At 44.2% G+C, this 21,830-nt stretch overlaps 1 protein-coding gene across 1 annotated transcript in view; it reads right to left on the bottom strand.

Moving 5' to 3' along the window:
- SFMBT2 (Scm-like with four mbt domains 2) overlaps positions 1-21,565 on the bottom strand; it is a gene marked incomplete at its 5' end in the record, with an annotated part of 34,813 nt that extends 13,248 nt beyond the window's left edge. Inside the window, 7 exons of the mRNA XM_010188620.1 lie at positions 789-898; positions 8,442-8,581; positions 9,772-9,842; positions 10,409-10,451; positions 11,747-11,860; positions 18,153-18,279; positions 21,483-21,565. Coding sequence (XP_010186922.1) covers positions 789-898; positions 8,442-8,581; positions 9,772-9,842; positions 10,409-10,451; positions 11,747-11,860; positions 18,153-18,279; positions 21,483-21,565 — 688 coding nt within the window. The remainder of the gene's footprint in view (positions 1-788; positions 899-8,441; positions 8,582-9,771; positions 9,843-10,408; positions 10,452-11,746; positions 11,861-18,152; positions 18,280-21,482) is intronic.
- Positions 21,566-21,830: the final 265 nt, after the last annotated feature.

Raw genomic sequence — 21,830 nt, 5'->3', positions numbered from 1 at the left:
CAGTACTCAAAAAAGTCAAGGTGACCAAGACAGTCAATGGAGAGAGCTGTCCTCAAAGAACTACTTGCTGACATCCATCTTGAAGTGGGAAGAATTGCTCTTTGGAGGCACTCCAGGGAGAGCTGAGGTGAGGCCACCTTCTTTCAGAAAGACAATGGTTATTCAAATAAATCCTAAGTGTAGTGCCATAAAGAAGACATAAATGGGTCAATTTCAAAGTTGGAAAGGGAAATCGAGTATTTTCTAGATACACACTTTTCTTAAGTGTTGCTTAGATCAGAATTGAAGCATCTATTCTAAAAGACCTCAAATCTCAATCTTAATCCCAGATCCCCTACTTAAAAATGTGTCCCTGCTATTTTGTTTGCACTTTTTCTGTGCCGTTTTTTCTTGCCAGGTTTTTCTGCATTAGAGTGACAGGCTCTATATTAAAACCAGCAACAGTCCTACATTTAGAAAGCCAGGAATTGAGTTACTTCAATAATAATCAAGCTTATAGGAACAGCTTATCATAAAACTCAGGACTTCACTGAATAAATATGGCATTTTTCATCAAAATCTGGATGGCTGCTTGGAGAAAGACAAGAAAAATTAACCATTCAGGTGAATATTTCATTTCTTAAGTTGCTACCGAATGAGTCAAATACTTCAACAAAGCAAGACGGCAATTAGAAAAGTAAAACTCTCACAATAGAAAAAAATCTTTTGTTCTCATCTTTTTTTTTCTTTCCCAGACGGTTCCATTTTTGAAGTCTTCCAAATAAAAAGAGCCCACACTGAAGACTTACTTTGCTTTAAGTGTTTCCTCTTGGAAATTCCACTGAGGGTCTTCCACTAGCTGCAGTTCTCGTAAAACACTCCCTGGCTTGTAAGCTGCATTGATCACCATGCTGAGAACCTGTTGAGAGACAAAACCGATAACACTGATGGGTTTCACAGTAGCAGTGCTTGACCACAATGAATCTGATCCCAGGTGCTGCGTAGGCAAGAGCAGCTTACAAGAGCCAACTCAGGCTCAAGGATGCACAGGGTAAGTGCGAGATGCAATCAGAAGAGGACCCAGATCGGATCAATGTGCCAAGAATATTGTAGATGACACATCAGTCTGATAAGGTGACTGCGTTAAACGCTGCGAGCTAACCCCAAAGATTTCCTGTTAACCAGGGTTTTTCTTTGACACAGACTCTCTCACCCAAAACAGATCCCATACCTTGCATCCATACTGGCTCATTTTAATTAAAAATGAAAATATTTCTGATGGCTCAACCGGGTACAAAGCCATGCGTACCAGCACACACTGAACACTAAAGCGGAAACACGTATTTGAGGTCAGTGATACGCTCAAGCATCTGAGTGCTGCGTGCCTTGACTGTATTAACAGAATATTAATGAAGTCTACACAAAAAGAGATTGCAGGAGGCGCGCCTGAAACCCAGTGTGCGTCCACTCTCTACAACAAAACACCTGTGCCAATCCACTTAATCCAAAGTCTCTCAGAATAAAAACGATTCCTACTATTGGCTCAGGGGATCCAAGCTTTAATATTCTCCACTTGGCCTAAGGAGGTAAATACAAGAAAAACAAATCTCTTAACAGCACCAGACCATGTGTTCGAGCACTCTGCATTGTATGTACATGAATGATCCCATAGCGAGCCTGGATTGGTTTAGATATAATTTAGCTCTTTACCTAACGCCTGTTCTTAATTCTTTGGGGCCCTGAAAATTATTTCAGTATGATGAACGTTAAGTTTCCCCAGCACCCATGAATGTGGTTCATGAGAAATGAAAAACTGACACGGTCATATTGCAAAGAGCAATGTATTTATGTTTGGGAACAGGGTCTGTTAGTTGTTGTGGTTTGTGGTTTTTTTTTTTAATCCAGTAACCTCAGGATTTGCTAGAATTTTGGAAACCTCATAGGATTAATTATTTTCAGGCAAGGGCTTCACTTAACGCTGCGTAGTACCATGTAAAATGGCAGTGCTTTGAGTTGCCTGGCTAGGTTGTTTACTAGAAGCAAAACTTCATTTATCATTGGGCCCTTGGAAGCATTACTTAAACCACTCTTCAAAACAGTGCAATTAGAGACAACTAAAGCAATGACTAATAATAGCACCAACGTCTTATGCAGCTCTGATCATCTGTGTATCTCAAAGCACTCAATGAGGAAGGGCAGGAGCACACTCCCTATCTCACACAAGGGGAAAGTACAACACAGATCTACCACAGCTCTCCAGCTGGTTCCTATCTCATCACACAACCCACTGTACTAGTCACTGAGCCATGCTGGTTCCCAATAGAACAAAAGAAAGCTTCTGAGCGAGCCCATCCAGTTGCTCATCCACATCTTTTCCTGCCCACTACTCACTGTATGAACCGATGGGGCACTGGCCTCTGACACAGAGACCCAAGATAGGGAAGCCAAAGGTGGGTTCGAAAAACATCAAGTCCCTGGGGAGCTCTCACACTCATCCACAACTCACCAGATGTGTTCCCTTCTTGATCAGCAAATGCAGGGAGTTATTTAACGCCTATGCAGGGGCTTGTTGGGAAAGCCAGGAGCAGAAAGCAAGTGTCCCGTGCTGACCAATTCCCACTAATAGTGCTGCCCTGCTCCTTTGTCAGGATGATGGTGTTTGTGCGAGTTAGGAAATGAACAACTGAAAAACAACTCAACCCTGCAAATAACAGTTTGGCCATGCCTGGGCATTATCCCAGACACCTAATCAACTCCAGCCCTGCAAAGAGACCCACAGTACCAGGACTTTTCCCAAGGCTGGCCTATCATCAGCAGGACTCTGTAAACTTCTAAACTCTGCTATAAAAAAGCATGTTTTGTAAGAACAATCATTTCCCTTTAAAGGAAGAAAAAATGAGGTTTTTTAAAAAATCCCTGTTTTTTAACTCTTCTTCTATCTCAAATTTAAGTCACTGGGTTTGGCATTTTACCCCACAACAGGAGTCCATCACCATGTTAACAGTCTTATCTTCTAACAACATTATCACTTCATATTGCACACTGTTAAACACTAGAGAGAAACAAGAACATAGGTTCTTGTGGGAAAATTAACTGTGGTTAAAGCAAAAATGGTGAAGAAACCTAGACCAGCTTCCAACTTTCCAGTTTCCAACTTTATCTGGAGTTGGAAAGTTACTTCACCCACATCAGACTGGTCAAATTTTGATCTGATTCACTAAATTTCCTTTGGCAGGAGTGGGATCAGCCTAAGATTTTGGTAGTTTATTTTCAGCTCTCTTTATCAGGAAAGGTTTTGGTACATCCAGTGATGCCTTGGAGCAGAGGGGTGGATCAGACACCACCAACCTTTGCTGCTATGCACCTATGAGGTTTCATTTTGACACTGCTGAACTTTGGATTTTCAGAGTCAAGTAAGTTGGAGCCACATGAGTGAGCGTGATCACACAGCACCACTACAAGCCCCTACCCAACCTTATAAGCATCTGACATCTTCTCTATGAAGTTTTCCATGTCATAGATTTTCAAGTTCACAAAGGCCCTTTTCTGAGCATGTCTAGATGTGCCTGATGCCACTGGGCAGTTCAGCACCTTTCATCCCACCACAGCTTTTTGGTATTCACACATTTCCCATCTCTCCACTCCTCTTCATTAACAGTCTCAACCCTGGATGAAGCTTTCTCAGGAGGTATCACTGACGAGGTGGAGTTCAAAATACCATGACACCTCTTCTGCTGTTCAAGATCAGCATCCTTGTGAGGAGAAACTCATTTTCTGAGCATCTCCCTTATGAGGAGCGGCTGAGGGAGCTGGGGCTCTTTAGTTTGCAGAAGAGGAGACTGAGGGGAGACCTCATTCATGTTTATCAATATTTAAAGGGTGAGTGTCACGAGGATGGAGCCAGGCTCTTCTCGGTGACAAACAATGATAGGACAAGGGGTAATGGACACAAGCTGGAACACAGGAGGTTCCACTTCAATTGGAGAAGAAACTTCTTCTCAGTGAGGGTGACAGAGCACTGGCCCAGGCTGCCCAGAGAGGTTGTGGAGTCTCCTTCTCTGCAGACATTCAAAACCCGCCTGGACGCCTTCCTGTGTAACCTCTTCTGGGTGTTCCTACTCCGGCAGGGGGATTGGACTGGATGCACTTTTGAGGTCCCTTCCAATCCCTAACGGTCTGTGATTCTGTGATTTTCCCTCTTCTACCTGAGATTTGAGCCCACATCTCCCACCTAACAAGAGAGATCCTAACTCCCAGGCTAGCCTCAGGCAGGACAACAAAGTTATTTCCTTTTCCTTGGAATAATGATGTGTCTGTGGGACAGAGAAATAAGAGAAAATAGAGTTAGTTGGGATTCTTTCATTAGGTCATCAAGCACTTAAAAATGAGCTTTTTTTACAGTCAAGGCCGCAAGACTTAAATGTTGACAGGCTCATGACAGTGCGTGACATTTCAAAAATACAGCCAGCTAGACCCAAAGTTGGAGGAACTACTACAGATGAGCTGAAGTCCGCAGAGCAGTCTTGGAGAGGATGTTAGTCAACCCTCTTGTATAAATACAGCTTGTATCTCTCCAGACTATAGGAAGTTTCTGCCATTCCAACACGGTATCTGATCACTAATGGTAACGCTATCAGCCTGGCTCAATCATACACCTAAGGCTCAGTACGAGCTACTTAATTTTTTGAGCACCATGATTTAATTATGCAAATTTCTCCTGAGAAGTCATGCTGTGCTCCAAAAAAAAGCAAGTTGCAGAGTACAATAGCCTGCCTTCACAAATTCTGTCTAATTTCTCCTGTTTGCATCAGTTGGACAGTCACATTACCCTTACGTCCATTTTCTTTTTCATCAGAGAAAAGAGCAAAATGTCTTTAAAATAGTAAGAGCAGTAAGCAACAAGGCTAATTAATCTTTACAGCATATTTCCCTAAGATATGGTGGGTTATAGATCATCTGAAGTCTTAAAAAGACATCTCATTTTGTTTTACAGCGTTGCCGTGGTAAATTGTTGGCACAGATGGAAGAACAGTTCTGAAGTATGCTTTAGATATTCGGACCCGAGAACTAAATCTAAAGCTGACAATGTGTTTATTTTAATTTAACTTGAAGTTAGCATTTATTACATATCTTAGGAACTGTACAGACACTGTTTTTCATCCCAGATGCAGTTGCTGGACAGCAATAGTTGATGTCTCCACTGTATTTGGCTCCAAGTTACAACTTCTTTTCCAAACAAGTATCTCAGGAATGAGATAAGCTTTGCAGCTATGGTAAACAACAGCCATTACCACCTCACTTGCCTCTTTGGACAAAAGAAACCACAATAAACCACTGATCACAGACAGGCTTTAAAAATAAGTTTGGCACTAGATAGCACAAGAGTTGCTGGTCATTCACCTAAGGCTTTGCATCCTTTTGCAAGGATACATGCACAAAAACACACACAGAATTAAAATCAGTATTTTCTACCATACTACCAAATAAGTTGCAACTGTTTTCATGATTTTGCTGGGAAATCTGGCTCAAGGACTGCCATTTTGGCTGCCGAATTTTCACAGCTTCCTCCCTGCAGAGCTCCCAACCTCTGAATCCAACACTAAGACAAAGCAATTGGGCAGAAATAGGGCAGATCCAGTAACTCAGCAGAAATGCCTGTTCTGCCGGAAAAGAGGTGCTGCAAAAAAGCAAACCTATCCGTGCTCCTTCTCTGCCGAAACCTCAGGAGAGAACAGCCCAGACTACTCAAATGGAAGGAGATGTCCCTACTCCACACTGTAAGGGTGGCTCCTAACCTTGTTTAAGCCAGACTCAAGCAGTACAGACTGACAGCTGTATCACTACAAGCATTTGGAGCTGGATCTCAAATGATGCTTCACTGCATCAGTGATAAAGGTTAAGGAAGGACAAGACCTTGGGGATAAAAGGGCAGAGGAGCATCATGAACTACAAGTGTGCTGCATTTTTTGTCACATGCCTGATGATTTGAGTGTGGAGGAAGGCAGAGGATGGGGAGCTACTCCCTCAGAACCCAGCCAGGACCAAGGTCTCTTATCACCTGGTGCTGGTGGGGAGAAGACATTTAATCTCCTCTCACTTTACAAGTAACCCAGGCCAGTGAATGGGGTAGGGTTGGCTGTTCAGCTGATTTTAGTCTGGGGTTCCCATCAGTGCCAAACACGGCAGCATCTCTGTCACGGAGGCTGCTGCTCACTGTCAACTGGCTGGCAACTGGCACAGGTTTTTAACTAGAGCATCTCTAAAGGCAGTGAGTTATAGCTGGAGACCAGGGTGATTTTAAAAGCTCTTGCCAGACTGCGACTGACTCTGTTTTTTCCATCGTAGCTGTTGTTTTGAGTTGTCTTTCCCACCCTCCCCTGGGTGTTGCCAAAGTAAAGCCCATGTATAATTTATCTATTCCAGACAAGTTATGCTGATGCATAATTTACAATGGCCTGCAATTTTCCTATATAGTGAGAGAGAGATAATTATAATGCATTTGCATTCTCGGGGCCGTATCATCAGTGGATGCAAAGCAAGACAAAGGCATCAAGTTCAGCAACAAGACTGGGTTTATAGGGAGGGGGACCCTTGCAAGCAACTCAGCTGTGCAAAGCCTTGTGGCTGTGGTCTTGGGCTGGAGGAGATATCTCCTGTGCTGTTCTCACCACTCAGCTCTGCGGTCCTTTTGGGTGATCTGGCAGGTGCTACAGATTTTCATCTCGATACAGGGACGTTGTATTTGCCACTTCTTGCCTCCTCCACATGCTGGGTACCTCTATCATCGCCCCTGGCCATGGTTCTCTGAGCTGCTGACACCTCTTGTCTCAGCTCATGAGAACCAGGTGCATCTCCCCTACAGCAACACTCTGAATGTCTTCTCTTCATCCTTTCCAGAATTTGGTCTCTGTAGCCAGAATGAGCTTGAATTTATCTGTGAAGTAACACACCAATTGCCATTGTCCTGCTCCCTGGGAAGTCATTCATGTCTCCAAAAGCAAGATGCTCACGTCACACACACTACTACCTGCTCCCTCAGCAGACAATTCTGTAAGGAGGCAGAGCAAGAGGAAATAGCCTTTCTGTAGGAAACTCAGGTTGGTGTCCACAGTTGGTAACTGGTCCCATTCTTGGGGAATTCGGAGAAGCTAGTGTTAGTCTATGCAGCAAAGACTTAAGATACTAAGGGAGGACCTGGCATAAGCTTTGCACAGCTTATGCTTTCAAAATCCAAATTCCAGGAGGAAAGGAGGAAGAAATATTAGCATGAGCATTGACTGTGCATGCCTCATATTTACCCCATGATGCTTTCTGATTGCCTGTTTTTCAAGTAGCATTAGACTAATGCTCCCCATCAGCAAGCCACTATGAACTTGCTTTCAAATTTGGCAGCTGCCAACTTTTGCTCAGCAACCACTTTATCCTGCTTTCTGCTGAGGGCTATTTTTGACTTGCTTCTTTGACACTCAAGTGTCCCAACTGCACAGGCAGCTTTCAACCACGTAAGACAACCAGCAGTGCTGCTGTGTATAAAGCAGTGCACATAGGTGATAAGCAAGTGAATGAGGACACAGGAGTCACTCTGCACTGCAGTACAGTACAGATGTGTTTGCAGAAGTGGTGGGTAATTTGAGAGGAATCTCACCTTTCAGGTATTTCTGTTAAGGGCTGGGACTCATCTAATTTCAGACAACTGCAAACATCCTGAGCTGGGCACTGTGGGTCTTGCAAATACATCAGATAAATGGCAACCTAGAAGTTTACATGATTTCCCACCAAGGGCAGAGGGAGCTCAGATATGCCCTTGCATCCACATCAAGCTGGGTTCATATAGGTATGGATCAGAAAGATGGAAGATCACTCAAGACTCTGGATTTGGCCCAAAGCAAGCACTGATTCAGTCAGGACTAAGTGAACAGATAGTGGTGCCCTGCCATCTCTGCCGCATGGAATAAACCAACCCACATTCAGCAAAAGCTGGGTACACCACAGCCTCCATTCAGCACATAGCACACCCCCCTGCTTGGCCTTTTGCACTGTTCACTCCGGATCCTGATGGCTTGGGTCCCATTGGACCATAGTCACCCATACAGAGGTGTCACATACATGAAAACTGCCGGCCTAACAGTACTGCGGATGCTGATAAACAGGTTGATGGCAACAACCACAGAGGTCCTCTCTGGGGACAGCTCTCAGCAGAACATGAGTTCTCTTGCACACAGTTAGATAAAACCTGCTCCTTCCCAACAGAACTCCCCATGTTTCAAAAATGTCACTGCTCCCATCAAAACCCACAATACATATACCTACCCTCTCTTTCCAGCTTGCAGTTTTGACTTATGGAAACCACCACAGAGCTCCAGGACAATTTTAGGTGCTGTCTTTTCAAATTCTGGGCCTGGCAACCCATGACCCATGCATTCCCCTGATACCCCCCCCCCCAAAAGATAGCTGAGCCATACCTCTTTGAGGACCAGCACACACTTGCCAGGCCCGACAGACTGAGGTAGCTCTGCTATTCTGCCTTTGTTTAAATATGGTCCTGAGAAGCAGCGGTGGTTGATGTAGAGCTGGGGGCAGCAGTATCTCCCATTGATGGTGCCTGCAAGGAGAAAGTAGCATTGATGTGCATGCAGCACTTTTGCACAATGAATCAAGTGCCCTTCTTCTTCCTCCTAGATGTTGAAAGGAGGGGAGAAGAGTAAATGAGGCACAAAGTCTTCTCAGGGACAGAAGGTAGAGAAGCTTCTGCTACTAGACTCCATCTGACATGGGAAAAGGAATTGCTTTCAACAGCAACTGATTTGGATGCACCAAAGGGAGAATCAGGAAAGGATTTCATTCATAACGTGACCCGAGGCTCTTTCATAACTCACATCGCAGATGGACGTGAGCAACTCAGTTACAACTTGCCAGAAAGGGAACATATTAGTTGCCTCTCACAGATACAGAATGGGCTCAGGGAGAAAATTCAGGTGGAAGGCTTCACAAACCCCTGGTCATCTACTGTCCAACCCAGTAAGCACCGATGGGCTGTTCACCTGACCCAACATGGGTCTACAGGGTAGTTTCCTTTGTCTAGGCTAATTACACTGGGCTCCTTTATAGCCAGCCCATGGAGAGAAGTGGGCACTTCTAGATGCGATTCATGTGCTATTCAAGTGGTTATCCACTTTGGTTATCATACCCAGAATGAGCCTGTTTCTCCCCATTTGATTGTCACAGGGCTCTGGGACGTTGGCTCAGATGCCAATGCGTGCCCCACAGACTGCTGAAATAAAGTGAGTTAAATCCTGTCCCTCCTGCTGAGTCTGTGCAACTAACTGGATGAGTATTGCACTCTCAGAGACTCCTGCCATTGCTAAAGAGGAGAATAATTTGCCTTTAGCAGAAGTAACAGCCATGCCACACAGTCATGATGCTAACATAGGGACACATTAAGTCCCGGTGTAAGCAATTTCATTGATACCAATTAAAAAGAAGTCGCATCCATCTCCACCAGGGCTTCATTAGCCTGGACCTAACATCGTCAGCTGAAATGGGCAAGCTGCAGGGGAACTCTGATAACCCCAGCAAGATCTGATGTTCACATGCAGGGGACCAGACCCTCACATGCTCTACATCAGAGACTCCTCACGCTGTTGGGGAATCCACACCATCTGACACCTCCTGAGGATGTGGTCCCATCTCCCTACCCATATGACACATTCACTCCCTTTTTTGGGGTCATTCCCCTCCATGCAAGCAACAGGTCCTTGAAATTAGGATCCCGCTGATGCCGAGCAGCCTTACCTGTGGTGTCTGGCTGAGGAACCGGGGAGAGGTCATGAGGTATTTTCTCAACAGGCACTGTGGATGGTAACCTGTTAAACAGCAATTCAGTGTATTTAAGAGTGTTCAATGGGGCAAAGGGGCAGCACCAGCTTTTGGGATGGACCAAGAGATACACTAACACTCGCCTGGACTGAGGAATGGAGATACTTCAAATGCAACCCCACTTCCACACAGTTTATCATAGCCCAGGGCCAGCATATTGCAGAAGCATCAGCCATCATCCAAAAATAAACTCTGGCCTGTGAGCTTTAGCCATTCAGACTACAAATATTCACACTTAAGTCTCTTAAATTCTAGTTTCTAGAAAGTGTGAGGGCTAGATAGGGAAATATCCTCCTGGCACATGCCTGTCTTCCATAAACATCCCTTACTGGCTATTAGACACTGGCTACCGAGTCCCAGATAGTAATATATTTCTACTGCAAATATTTTTTTATATGTTCACAAACATTTTAGATTTAAAGGAACTCCCTTGCTGACTCTGCTGCAGTATCTGGGCAGTCGTTAGCAAAGTCACTCAGCTGCTGTGTGTTATCTTCCCTGGAAGACCTGATGCATCTCTATAAAAATATCCCCCCAAGCAACAAAAACTTACTGCTTTTCTGGTTGTACAACTGCAATTCTTCTTTTCCTTCGCACTGCAAAAATGAAGCGAGAAAGAAAAAAATAGTTTTGTACTCTTCTGTCCTATAAAGTATACCCATAACACATAAGAAGCTGTATAAATGCATTGACTATAAAATAACTTCTAACGCAATGAAATGGTATTTAATTACTATCGTCATCTTTTCTTGGTATTTCTTAAGTAAGTCACTACATCATTAAAACCTACTTTAAAGATGTAATAACACGTTTAATCTTTCCTCTGGAATGCTAACATTGTGTTTTATGGGATCAGCATAAAAAAAAATTAAAATAAAAAACACAAATATTTTTCCATACAGAAACACATATGGATAAGATTACATTTTACAAGCATGATTACCTCCAGCATAATCTATCCCAAGCTATAAATTGCGATAAGGCTGCATAATGTTGCCATAGCAGTATTCTCCCAAATTAGGCCCCGGCTGCCTGATTTTTAACTTAACCGTATTTAACTCTTCAAAAGGGTTTGACACATTTTAAAATTTTCCTTTCAGATGTAGATCAATATAAACAGCAAGGCTAATTTTTCATCTGTTGGCTTGAGATCGGGTTGGATAATTTCTGTGAGGAACAGGAGAACACCACCAAGCCACTGAGCACTCACTAATGGCCTTCACATGGAAATGGAAATGAAAGAAACTGGTCTTGATACTGCACTGGAGGCAGGACAAAACACTATGGGCTTAATTGTGCCTGGAGAAATTTAAATTAAATACTAGGGAAATCTCTGAGCTGGTAAGGGCAGTGAAATAACGGGGGACATACCCTGGGAAGGGGCAGAAACTCCATCACAGGAGGAGAGCAAATATTTCTCAGTTTAGATGGAGCAGATCCTGCTTTGGAGATGGAGCACTTGGATGGACTCCTTATGTCCATTTCACCCTATATTTTAGAGGTTTTTTACCAATTTGAGGTCCTGCGTCCCTAATTCACTCAGCTGCCCAAGTGAACTTGGCTCAGCACAACGAAACCTGGTTTCACTCCAACAACCCCACCACAAACCCACAACCCACCCTGCACAATCCCAAACCACGTAACAGCCTTTCCCAGAGCAAATAATCCCAATTTTTAGAGCAACAGACAAGTACAAGTTGCATGATACCAGTGCTGCGGAGTCTGGTCACTAATTAGATGTATTAATATTTGTTAGAGTACACTTGCAGCCTGGTTACCAGTCTGCTAGTTAGGTTGGTAGTTTCAAAAACTGCATTATAGACATAAGACAAACTCCCTGATCAATCCGTTGATGTAGTATCAATGCTGCTTGAGGTTTCCATGTACTTACAAACAGCTTTGTGTGGTGGAGTTAGGTTATAAGCATTCGCTTCACACCAGCCAACGGGGAAAATGTCCATAGACTCTACATCAACTATGTATTCTGGAGAGGGCATCTGTAAACCTATAAACACAAATTTATAATGTAATTTAGACATGGGAATACCAAGCTCGGAGCCATTCGAGCATTCATCATGAACCAAGGGAAGCAAACAATGGAACACATAAAAATAAATCTGCTTCCCTGCATCAAAATCAGGCATCATTTTGTCTGCAATTCTGCACGGACAGCAATGATAAGACTGTTGCATTTACAGTGCTATATGATTCCAGATAAAATCTCCATTAAGAGCACACTAAGGGTACACAGTGAAGCAGTCAAAAGCCAGTAAGGTTAAACACGCACAACTTTACCCAACAAGATGACCTGTTTGTAGACTTGCACAAGCAAGTTAGCAGGAGGCCAGCTGGGTGCTTGGTCTTGCTGGTAAGAAAGTAAATATGAACTGGAACAGGATGATAACGAATGTGATAGGTCTTTATGCCCCAATGCCCACCTGAAGCTTTTTCATGTAGTTCTGCCCTTCAGTCCCTGTTTTTAAGGGTGGGAGATGGCCACTCTTCTGTCAAGAGGTGCCATGAATTCTCCTAGGGCTCCTCACTACAACACGACCTGATCACCCAGCAAGGGAGAAGCAGGATAAAAACCCCAAGTGGGACAGATGCACTAAGATCTCTGGCATAATACTGACTCCAAACCTCCACTGAAAATCTCTGCTTAAAGCAAATCTTTTCCAGTTTGGTTATTATGCCTCCTTTAGAAGACACTCTCCTGTCTCGGGTTATGTGGACTGCACTCCAAGCCCACTGCAGCAAATCGAAATACTCCCGCTGGCTCCGAGTTCTTTTGAAAACAACTCCAGGACCTGAGTCAAGACACCATTTAATTACTCCAATTCAAGTCCATCTGCGCTGGCACAGCCTGGCCAGCAACTTCACCTCCCTCTGCCATTTCTACCCCAGGACCAGAATCAGCATGAGACGATCTCCTAATAAAAGACACCAAAGGATCAGCAGCTTCCCCTGCAGCATCCTTGCCTTTGCATCTGTTACAGCATCTTTGCATCGTGCTTAATGCAGCAGTGTTTGACTGCACACAGCTAAATGACTACAGGGAACGTCCCACTAATGAATGTTCATCAAGGGCTTGCAGCGTAATTGAAACAGTAATTGAACTTTGTGATGGGAATGGCATCGAGGCTGAGATGCAGCATTTGGATCAATCTTGTCTTGTCTCTAGTAATAAACTTGCTGGTTTGTATGAAAACTCAAAGGAAGCAAGGAAATAGGTGCTGGTGCTCTCACACCGCTGGAGGAAGTAATTAAAAAAGTGAAATCACGATGTCTGCACAGGTTCATTAATGTCTTCGTGGTATTCCTCTGAGCCCTGGATCGTGTTCACAGATCATACATTGAAGATACAGTCTTTATTTCACCAGGATATGGAGAAGGGTAGAGGATAGGATGAAGACACAACAGAGGACACAACCTGCTCATGCAAGCAGCTGAACCTCAATGCAAGGTCTCAAGAGCTGGCATTCCCTGCAAAACCATTTCCCTGCATGAGGAAATACCAAGAGGTCACTGCTCAGTTTGAACCTGGTGAAAGCTGCGGTCTCCAGTAGGCAAAAACATTTCCACCTAACACCACAAATCCAGCCAAGGAGCTGATGGGAGAACTGCTCAAGTCAGAGGCAAGACATGCGTGAAGTGAACAAGTCATGGATCAAGAGCAAGAGATCAACACAGTTCCCACTGAAGTTTCACCAGATCTGGGAAAATCCACTGTAGTCATTACTGTAACTGTTCTACGGTGTTATTCTGACCAAATAAACAGATTGAATGTACTTCCCTGCTTGCAAGCGACAATAGATGTGACACAAACATTTTGGTTTTGAAGTTTATGGCTACGGCTGCAGCTGCCCTGACAAGCACGAAAGCACCATCGCGTCTGATCTCCTGCAACCCCGCTATTCCTCTTGCAAGACACATTCACAGCTACTCTGTCCTCCCTGGCACTGCTTCTTCCCTCTGGCAATCCATAACCCTGCCTTCCGCTTCTGACATCTTACTGCTTCGTTTGGCCTCATTCATATGAGTGGAAAACAGCTTGTTTGAGACTCATTAGTTTCATTTGCTGCATTTTATGCTGCCATTTTCCCAGACTTAAGAAATGTCTGTGAGACTCGAAAGGTCTAAAAAATGGAAAGGAAGAGAACAAGGAGACGGGAAACAGGGTGAGCAAAACCTCTATCTCCTGCTACAAATCATACAGGATGGGTAGAACAGAGCAGCAGCTCTGGAAAATTCTCAGAGGGAAAATTACGGAAAACCTCTCTGGAGAAGTGATTAACAAAAGAGTTTTCCTCAAATTCCTAGGCTGTGCAGAGAGTGTACATTATTACTTGTATAAATTCACACCAGAAAGCTTCAGCTTTAAAATCTAAAATGAACCAGTAAAAATTAACAATGCAGATGATGAGTAATAAAGTAGCAGAAAGTGATGGGATGCGCACAGCCTCGGATCGGCCCTGTGCTTCTCTTCCACCACGGGGGAACTATACTGCTGCTCATTAAATGCTCACCCTGAAGTTTACCGAGTTTTGCTACTGTACAAAGCCTGATTTATTAAGCAATGTTCCCTCATGTCTAACTCGATGCTGCTTAACTACTGCGTCCTGTTTTATGGCTGCAGTTTGGGCTGTCAAACAGCGAAACTGGGAGGGCAACAATGAAAGCTTCAGACGTGTCCCATGATAAATGGTGGGACCCGAGATCTTCAGCGATGGGCTCCCATGGAAGCTGGGGAGTCTTGCTGCTACCAGAATATAAATAATCAGTTAGAAACAATAGTGTATTAATGGAGTAAAAAAAAAACCATGCCGCAGTTCAAGCCACATTTATTTTACAACTCTGCATGCAGGGTTTTGGGTTTTTTTTAAAGCCTAGTTTTAGCATAACACTGTGCATACTGTAGTCATGCATTTCAACAGCAGCAAAGATCTCTTTTTATTTTTGCAGTCTTTTGCATCTTTTCCTTTTACTACAGATCATTCTATTCCTGGTGTTGAGATATAAAACAAGCCTAAAGCATCTATCTATCAGAACTCAAAAGACAAGGAGATGCACACAGGTTTTTTTATTACAAGTTGTAAAAAACATCCCTTAAGAAATTAAAAGAGTAAAAGGCAGGGAGAAAGAGATGAGGGAGGGGAGCAAGATGGGAGTGTCTGGCCCTCTCCCTGCCCCTATCCGGGGTCTTGGAGGACCAGTTGATTTAAAGACCCAAGAAACAGCATTTCCCATTCACTATAACAGCCAAGAGTTGAGTCCCTTTGAAAGGATTAGAGCTTAGAGGAAAAAATTATTTTAAAAAAGGATTCCCAAACCACATAAAATCACAGAACGGTTTGTATTGGAAGGGACCTTAAAGCTCATCCAGTCCAACTCCTCCACGGGCAGGGACTTCTCCACCAGCCCAGGCTGCTCCAAGCCCCGTCCAACCTGGCCAGGGAGGGAGCATCCACAAAATCTGCATATAAAAGGGAAGGCACCTGGCCATTTAAGAAGAGGAGTTACCAAAATGGGTCAGGTTCCTTGACCAGATGGGTGTAAATTCAACCACAGCCTTAGTGAGAACTGAATTTCAAACAAGCGTTGAGTCCAGCTACTTAAACAAAAATATTTGTTATGTTCCTGGACTGAGCCGCAGAGGAGCTTTTGCTGCCTCAAGTCAGAAAGCAACCAGTTATCTCAGATTAAAAAACCAAAACCTGTGAAGTTCTACCTGCTCTGTACACTGGAGATAATCACAGAGGAGACAAAGTGCCTGGGGCGACAGCTCCATGTCAGGGATGGAGCAGGACGACCAAGCTCTCCTGCATCTCCCATCTCTGCTGCATTCGGGCACACACTTGCAGCTCTGCTCTCCTCAAATCTCAGCCAGCCCAAACCATGAGGCTTAGACATGAGGCACGAATGATTTGGTCTGACAAGCTTTAGGTCAGGAGGAACCTCGCTTTAGGTAGCAACTGAGTTACAATTCCCTAAGAATGGGATTTATCACAGAGGTGACAGGAAAGCCTTGTCGACCATATAATGTTACTTCTGTAGAGCTAATCACCACTTAACATCTGCCTTCCTTATAGTTTAGAGCAAGCTGCTAGCACAAATGGGTTACCTGACAATGTTTTTACTAACCTTAAAGGTTTTGGTTAGAGACTCTTGTACAAATCGCACTGCACACTGTCAGATGCTGAAATATTTCTTGGGTTGTTATAATCAATGTAGCATCATGTTGAAGGTGAGGTGCCAGGTGATGATGAAGCAATACAATTAATATTCACCGTCTTCCAGTCCCAAAAGACTGAGAGTTGAGCATCTCAGAGGAGGCAAGGTGACCTTTAGTGCAGATCAGGCTTGAGACTTCATCTTACATGGGATTTCTGCAAGAACCTCTTGTTGTGACCTCTATTCCTCTGCCCTATCCTGAAATCATGTGCTCAACTACGTTTTCTACTCACATTAACCCTTTCCTAACTGTTTACCCTGGAAGGGCCAAAATAAACTTGCATTCATCTCTGAGAGTGAGGGTTCACACAGCTTTTGCAAAAACAGTAAACCCAGCTTCAATGCACTTCAGAATAATTACTCGTGAGCCAGCACACTGACCCCATGGGCCATCAGAGAAGACAGAGGTGACTTCTTTACTCCCTCCCACCTCCTGCTACAGAGCTCCCATGGAGCAAGCAAGTGCCACTGACTTTAGCAAAGGAAAGACTTATTCTGCTTCCTTTTAATTCTGCTTCCTTTTAATTCTGCTTCCTGTACTCTGGAGCTCAGCACAAGCTTCATTTGTCCCCATCCTCTCCTCCTCTTAGGAGTCTGGGATACCAGAAGCATGCACTGCTTCCTGAGCTGCACAGCATGCCTGTGCCTTGCTTTCCTCCCAGCTCACTGAGACAACATGCCAGTGGACTTCCTGGGGTTGTACACAGTAAGCATTTAAGAGATGCTGCTCTTTCATCAGCCCAATCCTACAGGGAGGCTTTGAATTATATAGTGGCATCTATAAGAAATGCCTAAGCAGAGCTGCACTGTATTGACCTGCCAGTCTGTGACTGCAAACAAAGGGGTGGAGGCATTTTAACATCACATCTCCCTGAACCGTTGTAGTGGCTCAACCAAATGCATTTTGTTTTGCCAACGTGAGGGTTCCAGTAAGATGTTGCTTTTTGACTGTGTCAGGGCTGGCAGCACATGAGACAGCAGGTCTGCCTTATGTATTCACCAAGAGGCAGCAGGACAGATCTCATAAAGGTTGCTGATGAGCAGGACTGTGAGCCACCAGAAGTGCGTTTGATAGTTTCATGGTTCTCCAGAAGAAAGCAAAGAAGCATATTGCATTTGTAGTTGATGCTGACCCCATCACTATTGATTTCAAAGGAAAACTGAAGCCCTTATATCCCTTACAGATGAAGCCAGTAGCTTCAAACAACTAAACTACATTGTGACAATGATAGATGCTACAACAACTTTATGGTTTATCACAGTGCCCATCAAAACCCTTAAATGAGCACGGCTTTCCACTCTTGGTGACTTCACAAATAACACTGTTCTTAAAGCTATAAGAAGAATCCCTGCTTTGTTCTATATTACATTTATTTAAGAAATCCTTGCCCAGATGAATTGAGAAAGAAAGTTCCAAAAGCAAAACCATATTAAAAATGAGCTCATCTATACCTCATTTCAAGGTGGAAATTGAAGTTTTGATATGGTATTATGCTCTGCTAGTTTTTCAGCACTCTCCTAATACTGCTTGTACACTGGTGGTGTTCTCTATAAGGTGGTAGCTTTCTAAACTCTATAAAATAGTTACTGCCTGCAAGAGCTCTCTTAGATCAACGAAAGGAATTACACAATGACAGGGAGAAGGGATGTAAGCATGTGATGGCCATGGTGAGAAGCGGTGTATATTGCAGAAGTTTTACAGACCTAGGTGAAAAAAAGGAATGAAAGGAAGAGAAAGGAAGGAAGCAATGAGGTTGCAGGGGGCAGAAAATGCCATGCGAGGCGAGACCTCCATTCCCAGGATGGAGATCTATCATGATGGCAGTGAGGAGGTTTCTGACATCAACGGAGATCACTCTGATATAGTCTATATGGAAGGGAGAGTGGAAGGTCTCGTGGCTCCCTCAGGGAGAGAACAGGGAAAAATAATTCTTTACAACATATTATTGGATGATATGCATAAAAAGGAAAGGCTGGAGAAAACATTCTGTGCAGAGGATGAAGGACAAAATCACCAGAGCGTTTAAGTGAACCACACAAGTACAAGACGCTTTTACAGCACGTACCTTCAAGGTGAAGCCACATTAACCGTCCTTTAACTGAGGTGATAGAAGCAACACATATCTCTGCAGGGTTCCTGGGGTTCACCGCCTCCAGCTTCATGTTCCTAGTAAAGCCACGGCTGAAGGATGTCTGAAAGAGTCAAGGACCAACACTGAAGCATAGCATTGCTGCACTGCATGACTTTAATTAGGCTGTCCACTGGGAAGCATAAATTTAGCATGGTTTGCTTTTCACTGGAAGTGCAGGAAACGCTGAAGAACACAAATGCACCAAGACTGAAAATGGAACTGCCCTAGACACCCATATGAAAAAATAATGATGGCAATAAATCAGGAAGCAATGTATTGCTTGGTTTATGCCAATCCCTAACTCTCAGAGACTGGGAGAAGGTTATTCCACACCAGCTCCAAGTGTATTTGAACGCTTGCTAGTGATCCATTTGCTGTCCACTGTTGTTGACAGGATATTACACTGCCGGTTCCCGTATCTGCTCGAGCATCTCTCACCTTGCTAAGAGAAGCCTTGTAAAGCAAATAACCCATCTTGCCTGAGACCAGAGAAACTTCTCCACACATTTAGTAGCCCAGGCTGGAGAAATTTTAGTAACCTGTTCAATTATGGTTTCTGACACGGAGTACTTTAAGCTCAATGTACAAGGTCCTTCTGTGTGGACTTCAGATACATAAGTTCACTGGTTGCAGATGGACGTAAATGGAGCCAGTTGTGTTTTCTGCTACAGCAGTACACTTAATACATACACTTAAATACAGCACCAAAGATACAGGTCTTTCACAGGTTATCTGAGGTCCCCCACTGTCCTCTCACTCTTCTCCGGCGAAGGCAAAGTCAGGCCAGATATTACAGCAATGATATCCAAATGAATGGTCATCATCCCAAATAAGAAAGACAGGACCTAAATGTGGGGTCATGAGCTTGTGAGAATGCAGCATCCCCCACTGTACTAAAAGTTTGGGAGCAAGAGAGAAGCCTTTCAGTTATGCTCAGTCCCTTCCCAATATCCCCACCACTATTCCTAGAATGCACTGATGCAATACCTGTGGCCATGCCATGGATTCCTCTCCTTGCTTTTTCCTCGCCTCTGTCCTAGCTATCCCGCACCAGGTCAGCTGTGAGTGCTTGCATTTCTGTCTGCACACAGCAGCCCAAAAAGATTCTTCGTCTTGGCTGAAATATTGGCTAATAATAATTAGAATGAGTAATAAGTGTCACTGACTCAAAATGACACGAATCTCTCACCCATGTGAGCAACTGGAAGCCAATTCAACCCTTCTGCTACTTGCACAGCACCTAGGACCATGGGCACTTCACCTTGAACAATCACTGGGAGCTCTCTGTGAGACTAAAACCTTCTGGATTTGCTCTTTTTTTTCATCAAAAGGCCTTCCAAGAACATGTTGCTAGTCTCAAACACTGCCTGCACTGTCGTAAGCCTTGCTCAGCACACAGATCAGCTTCACCCTGTAAAGGCTGCCAATGGCCAGGACTGCAGAAAAAGCAAGGTGAGTTTGTTTAAATGCCTTTTATGTTGCCTAACAAGAAAACGTCATTTATCATCACACCGGCTCCTTTCATTGCAATTCGGTGCTGGAGGCTAATTTATACAGAATCAATGGCAAAACAGTTAGCTGGGAGTTTATTTTACTAAGCATTTGGTCATGTCAATCCATTTCATAACTGCCTCTCCTTGTTAAATAAGCCCCCCAGGGAAACAGTTACAGCATATCCACTTCCAGCACCATGTCTGGCTGCGGCAAGGTGGAAGATGTGCTTGCAATACAAGCTTCTATCAAACAGCCAAGAAACAAACGGGCTGACCTGCCCAGGAAGGCTGCGCAAGAGGCAACAGCAAGATCACATCTCTCTGCAGAGAACTGTGCTATCGAGAGTGAAAGAATAACAGACACATGTTCATCTGATGAATGTTTCCTTAAAAAAAAAAGTGCTTAGGCCTGATTTAATCTTTGGAGGATATTACGCAGAGGCTATTCTCAAGGCTGCCAGCGTTGAGAGCAGAGATCCATTACTTGTCAACACGAAAAGAGATATAAAGGGAGGGGTGCTTGCAGAAATGCAGCAGTCATCCCTCTCTATCGGTGTGATGCAGCATTGTCCTGCTTCCCTCAGCACCCTCAGAAATTTTCCCTGAAGTCCCTTGAGGCAGAGGGGTTTGCAAAGGATGGCACAATAAATGGGGCAAAGAAATCCCACCTGATTTGATTCCCAGGTCAAACTGTGTTGATGATAGAAGTCTTCTGAACTCATCAATAAAAAATGTTCAAATTCATCAATTCACCATCAAAGGTCTGTTCCAAGTCAGGCTGTCCTTGAGCCACCACCAGTGAGGAAGCCCATTTCACAGACTCTGATACACCATGCTAAAACATGGCTCATGTCCTGTGAGACTGTCTCAGTTCTGCTTTTCATAAACACCCCATACCCCAGTCTCATGACCACTGAGCACAGCGAAAGGCTGTGTAACTCCCAGAGGAACCTGCATGTCCACCGTTCCCAGCACCGCTTTATTTTGCAAACCCTTCTGCGCTCACCTGAGGTACCACCACATTTTCAGTTACTGATGAGATCTCAACTTCCATCAGTTGCTGGGAGCATGAAGAAGAGCCCCAGGTTTTTGGAAAAGGCAGAAGGCTACATGCGCCTTTCACCAAGTGATGAACACATGTCAGATGCCAGACCATAAGAGCCACAAAACGGCCTGCAAAAGGCTATTCCCAAAGCTCTGAATCTTGATGGCCCCAGTGTAATGATGTGCTGCTCACCCTCACATCACTGTTGCTGTATCAAGCAAGCACGTGAACCGTCCCAAAGACCAGAGCATCCATGAGGGTTAACCACTCTTCTTCCCCTCTGAGCAAAACAGTTTCAACCTTAACTTTTAAACACATTTGGTTTGGTTAAATGTATCCCCCTGGGAACCAGAGAAAACACCCAGAATGTAAAAAGGGCCAGATGATACAATGCAATTTTTTAATGTAGGGTTTGCTGCTTCTTTTTTTAATAGCACTTGAATTACTTGTAATGGTCAGCTGAGATCCTTCTTGTGCTGGCTGCTGTACAAAATCAAAGTGGTAATGAAGAGCACGACATCTAAATGAATCAGATAAGTCAAGAGCAAGATATATTTCTCCTCTTTTAGGGATGGAGACTTGAAACACTTCTCCAGCTTCCTTCCTAAAACAGACTCATGCTGGTCTGGTGGAACCTCCCAAAGCCTCGCTGCAGCTTCTCTGTGCAAACTATTCTGTTTCACACGGACCCAGAGGAGTGATGCAAAGGCAAAAAAGAGAACTTACATTTCGAAAGCACAGGTGAGGCGCTGCCTCCGCTCCGCACTGCTTCTGGTAGTCTGCCCAGTCAAAGTCCTGGCCAGAGTAACCTGCAGGATGACAAAACAGACAGTGCCATCAGACACTGCACACCAGAAAGCGGGCACAAAACGGGCCCCAAGGAGATGACTGTTTGTGTCTCAGCATCCCACCCCACCTCAGTGCACTGTGCACTATCAGCAGGCCAAGTCCTCTGGATGCCCGTTCACACACCATGAAAGCCAATGACATCGCTTCTCCAGCCCCCAGCCATCCACTTTTCACATTTAGCTTTGAAAACTCTGTGTCTTCCTTAGAAACTAACTAGACGTATTT

Source organism: Mesitornis unicolor, unplaced genomic scaffold (genome assembly GCF_000695765.1).
Source record: "Mesitornis unicolor isolate BGI_N332 unplaced genomic scaffold, ASM69576v1 scaffold737, whole genome shotgun sequence".
NCBI lineage: Eukaryota > Metazoa > Chordata > Aves > Mesitornithiformes > Mesitornithidae > Mesitornis > Mesitornis unicolor.
This window is presented reverse-complemented; position numbering and strand designations above follow the sequence as displayed.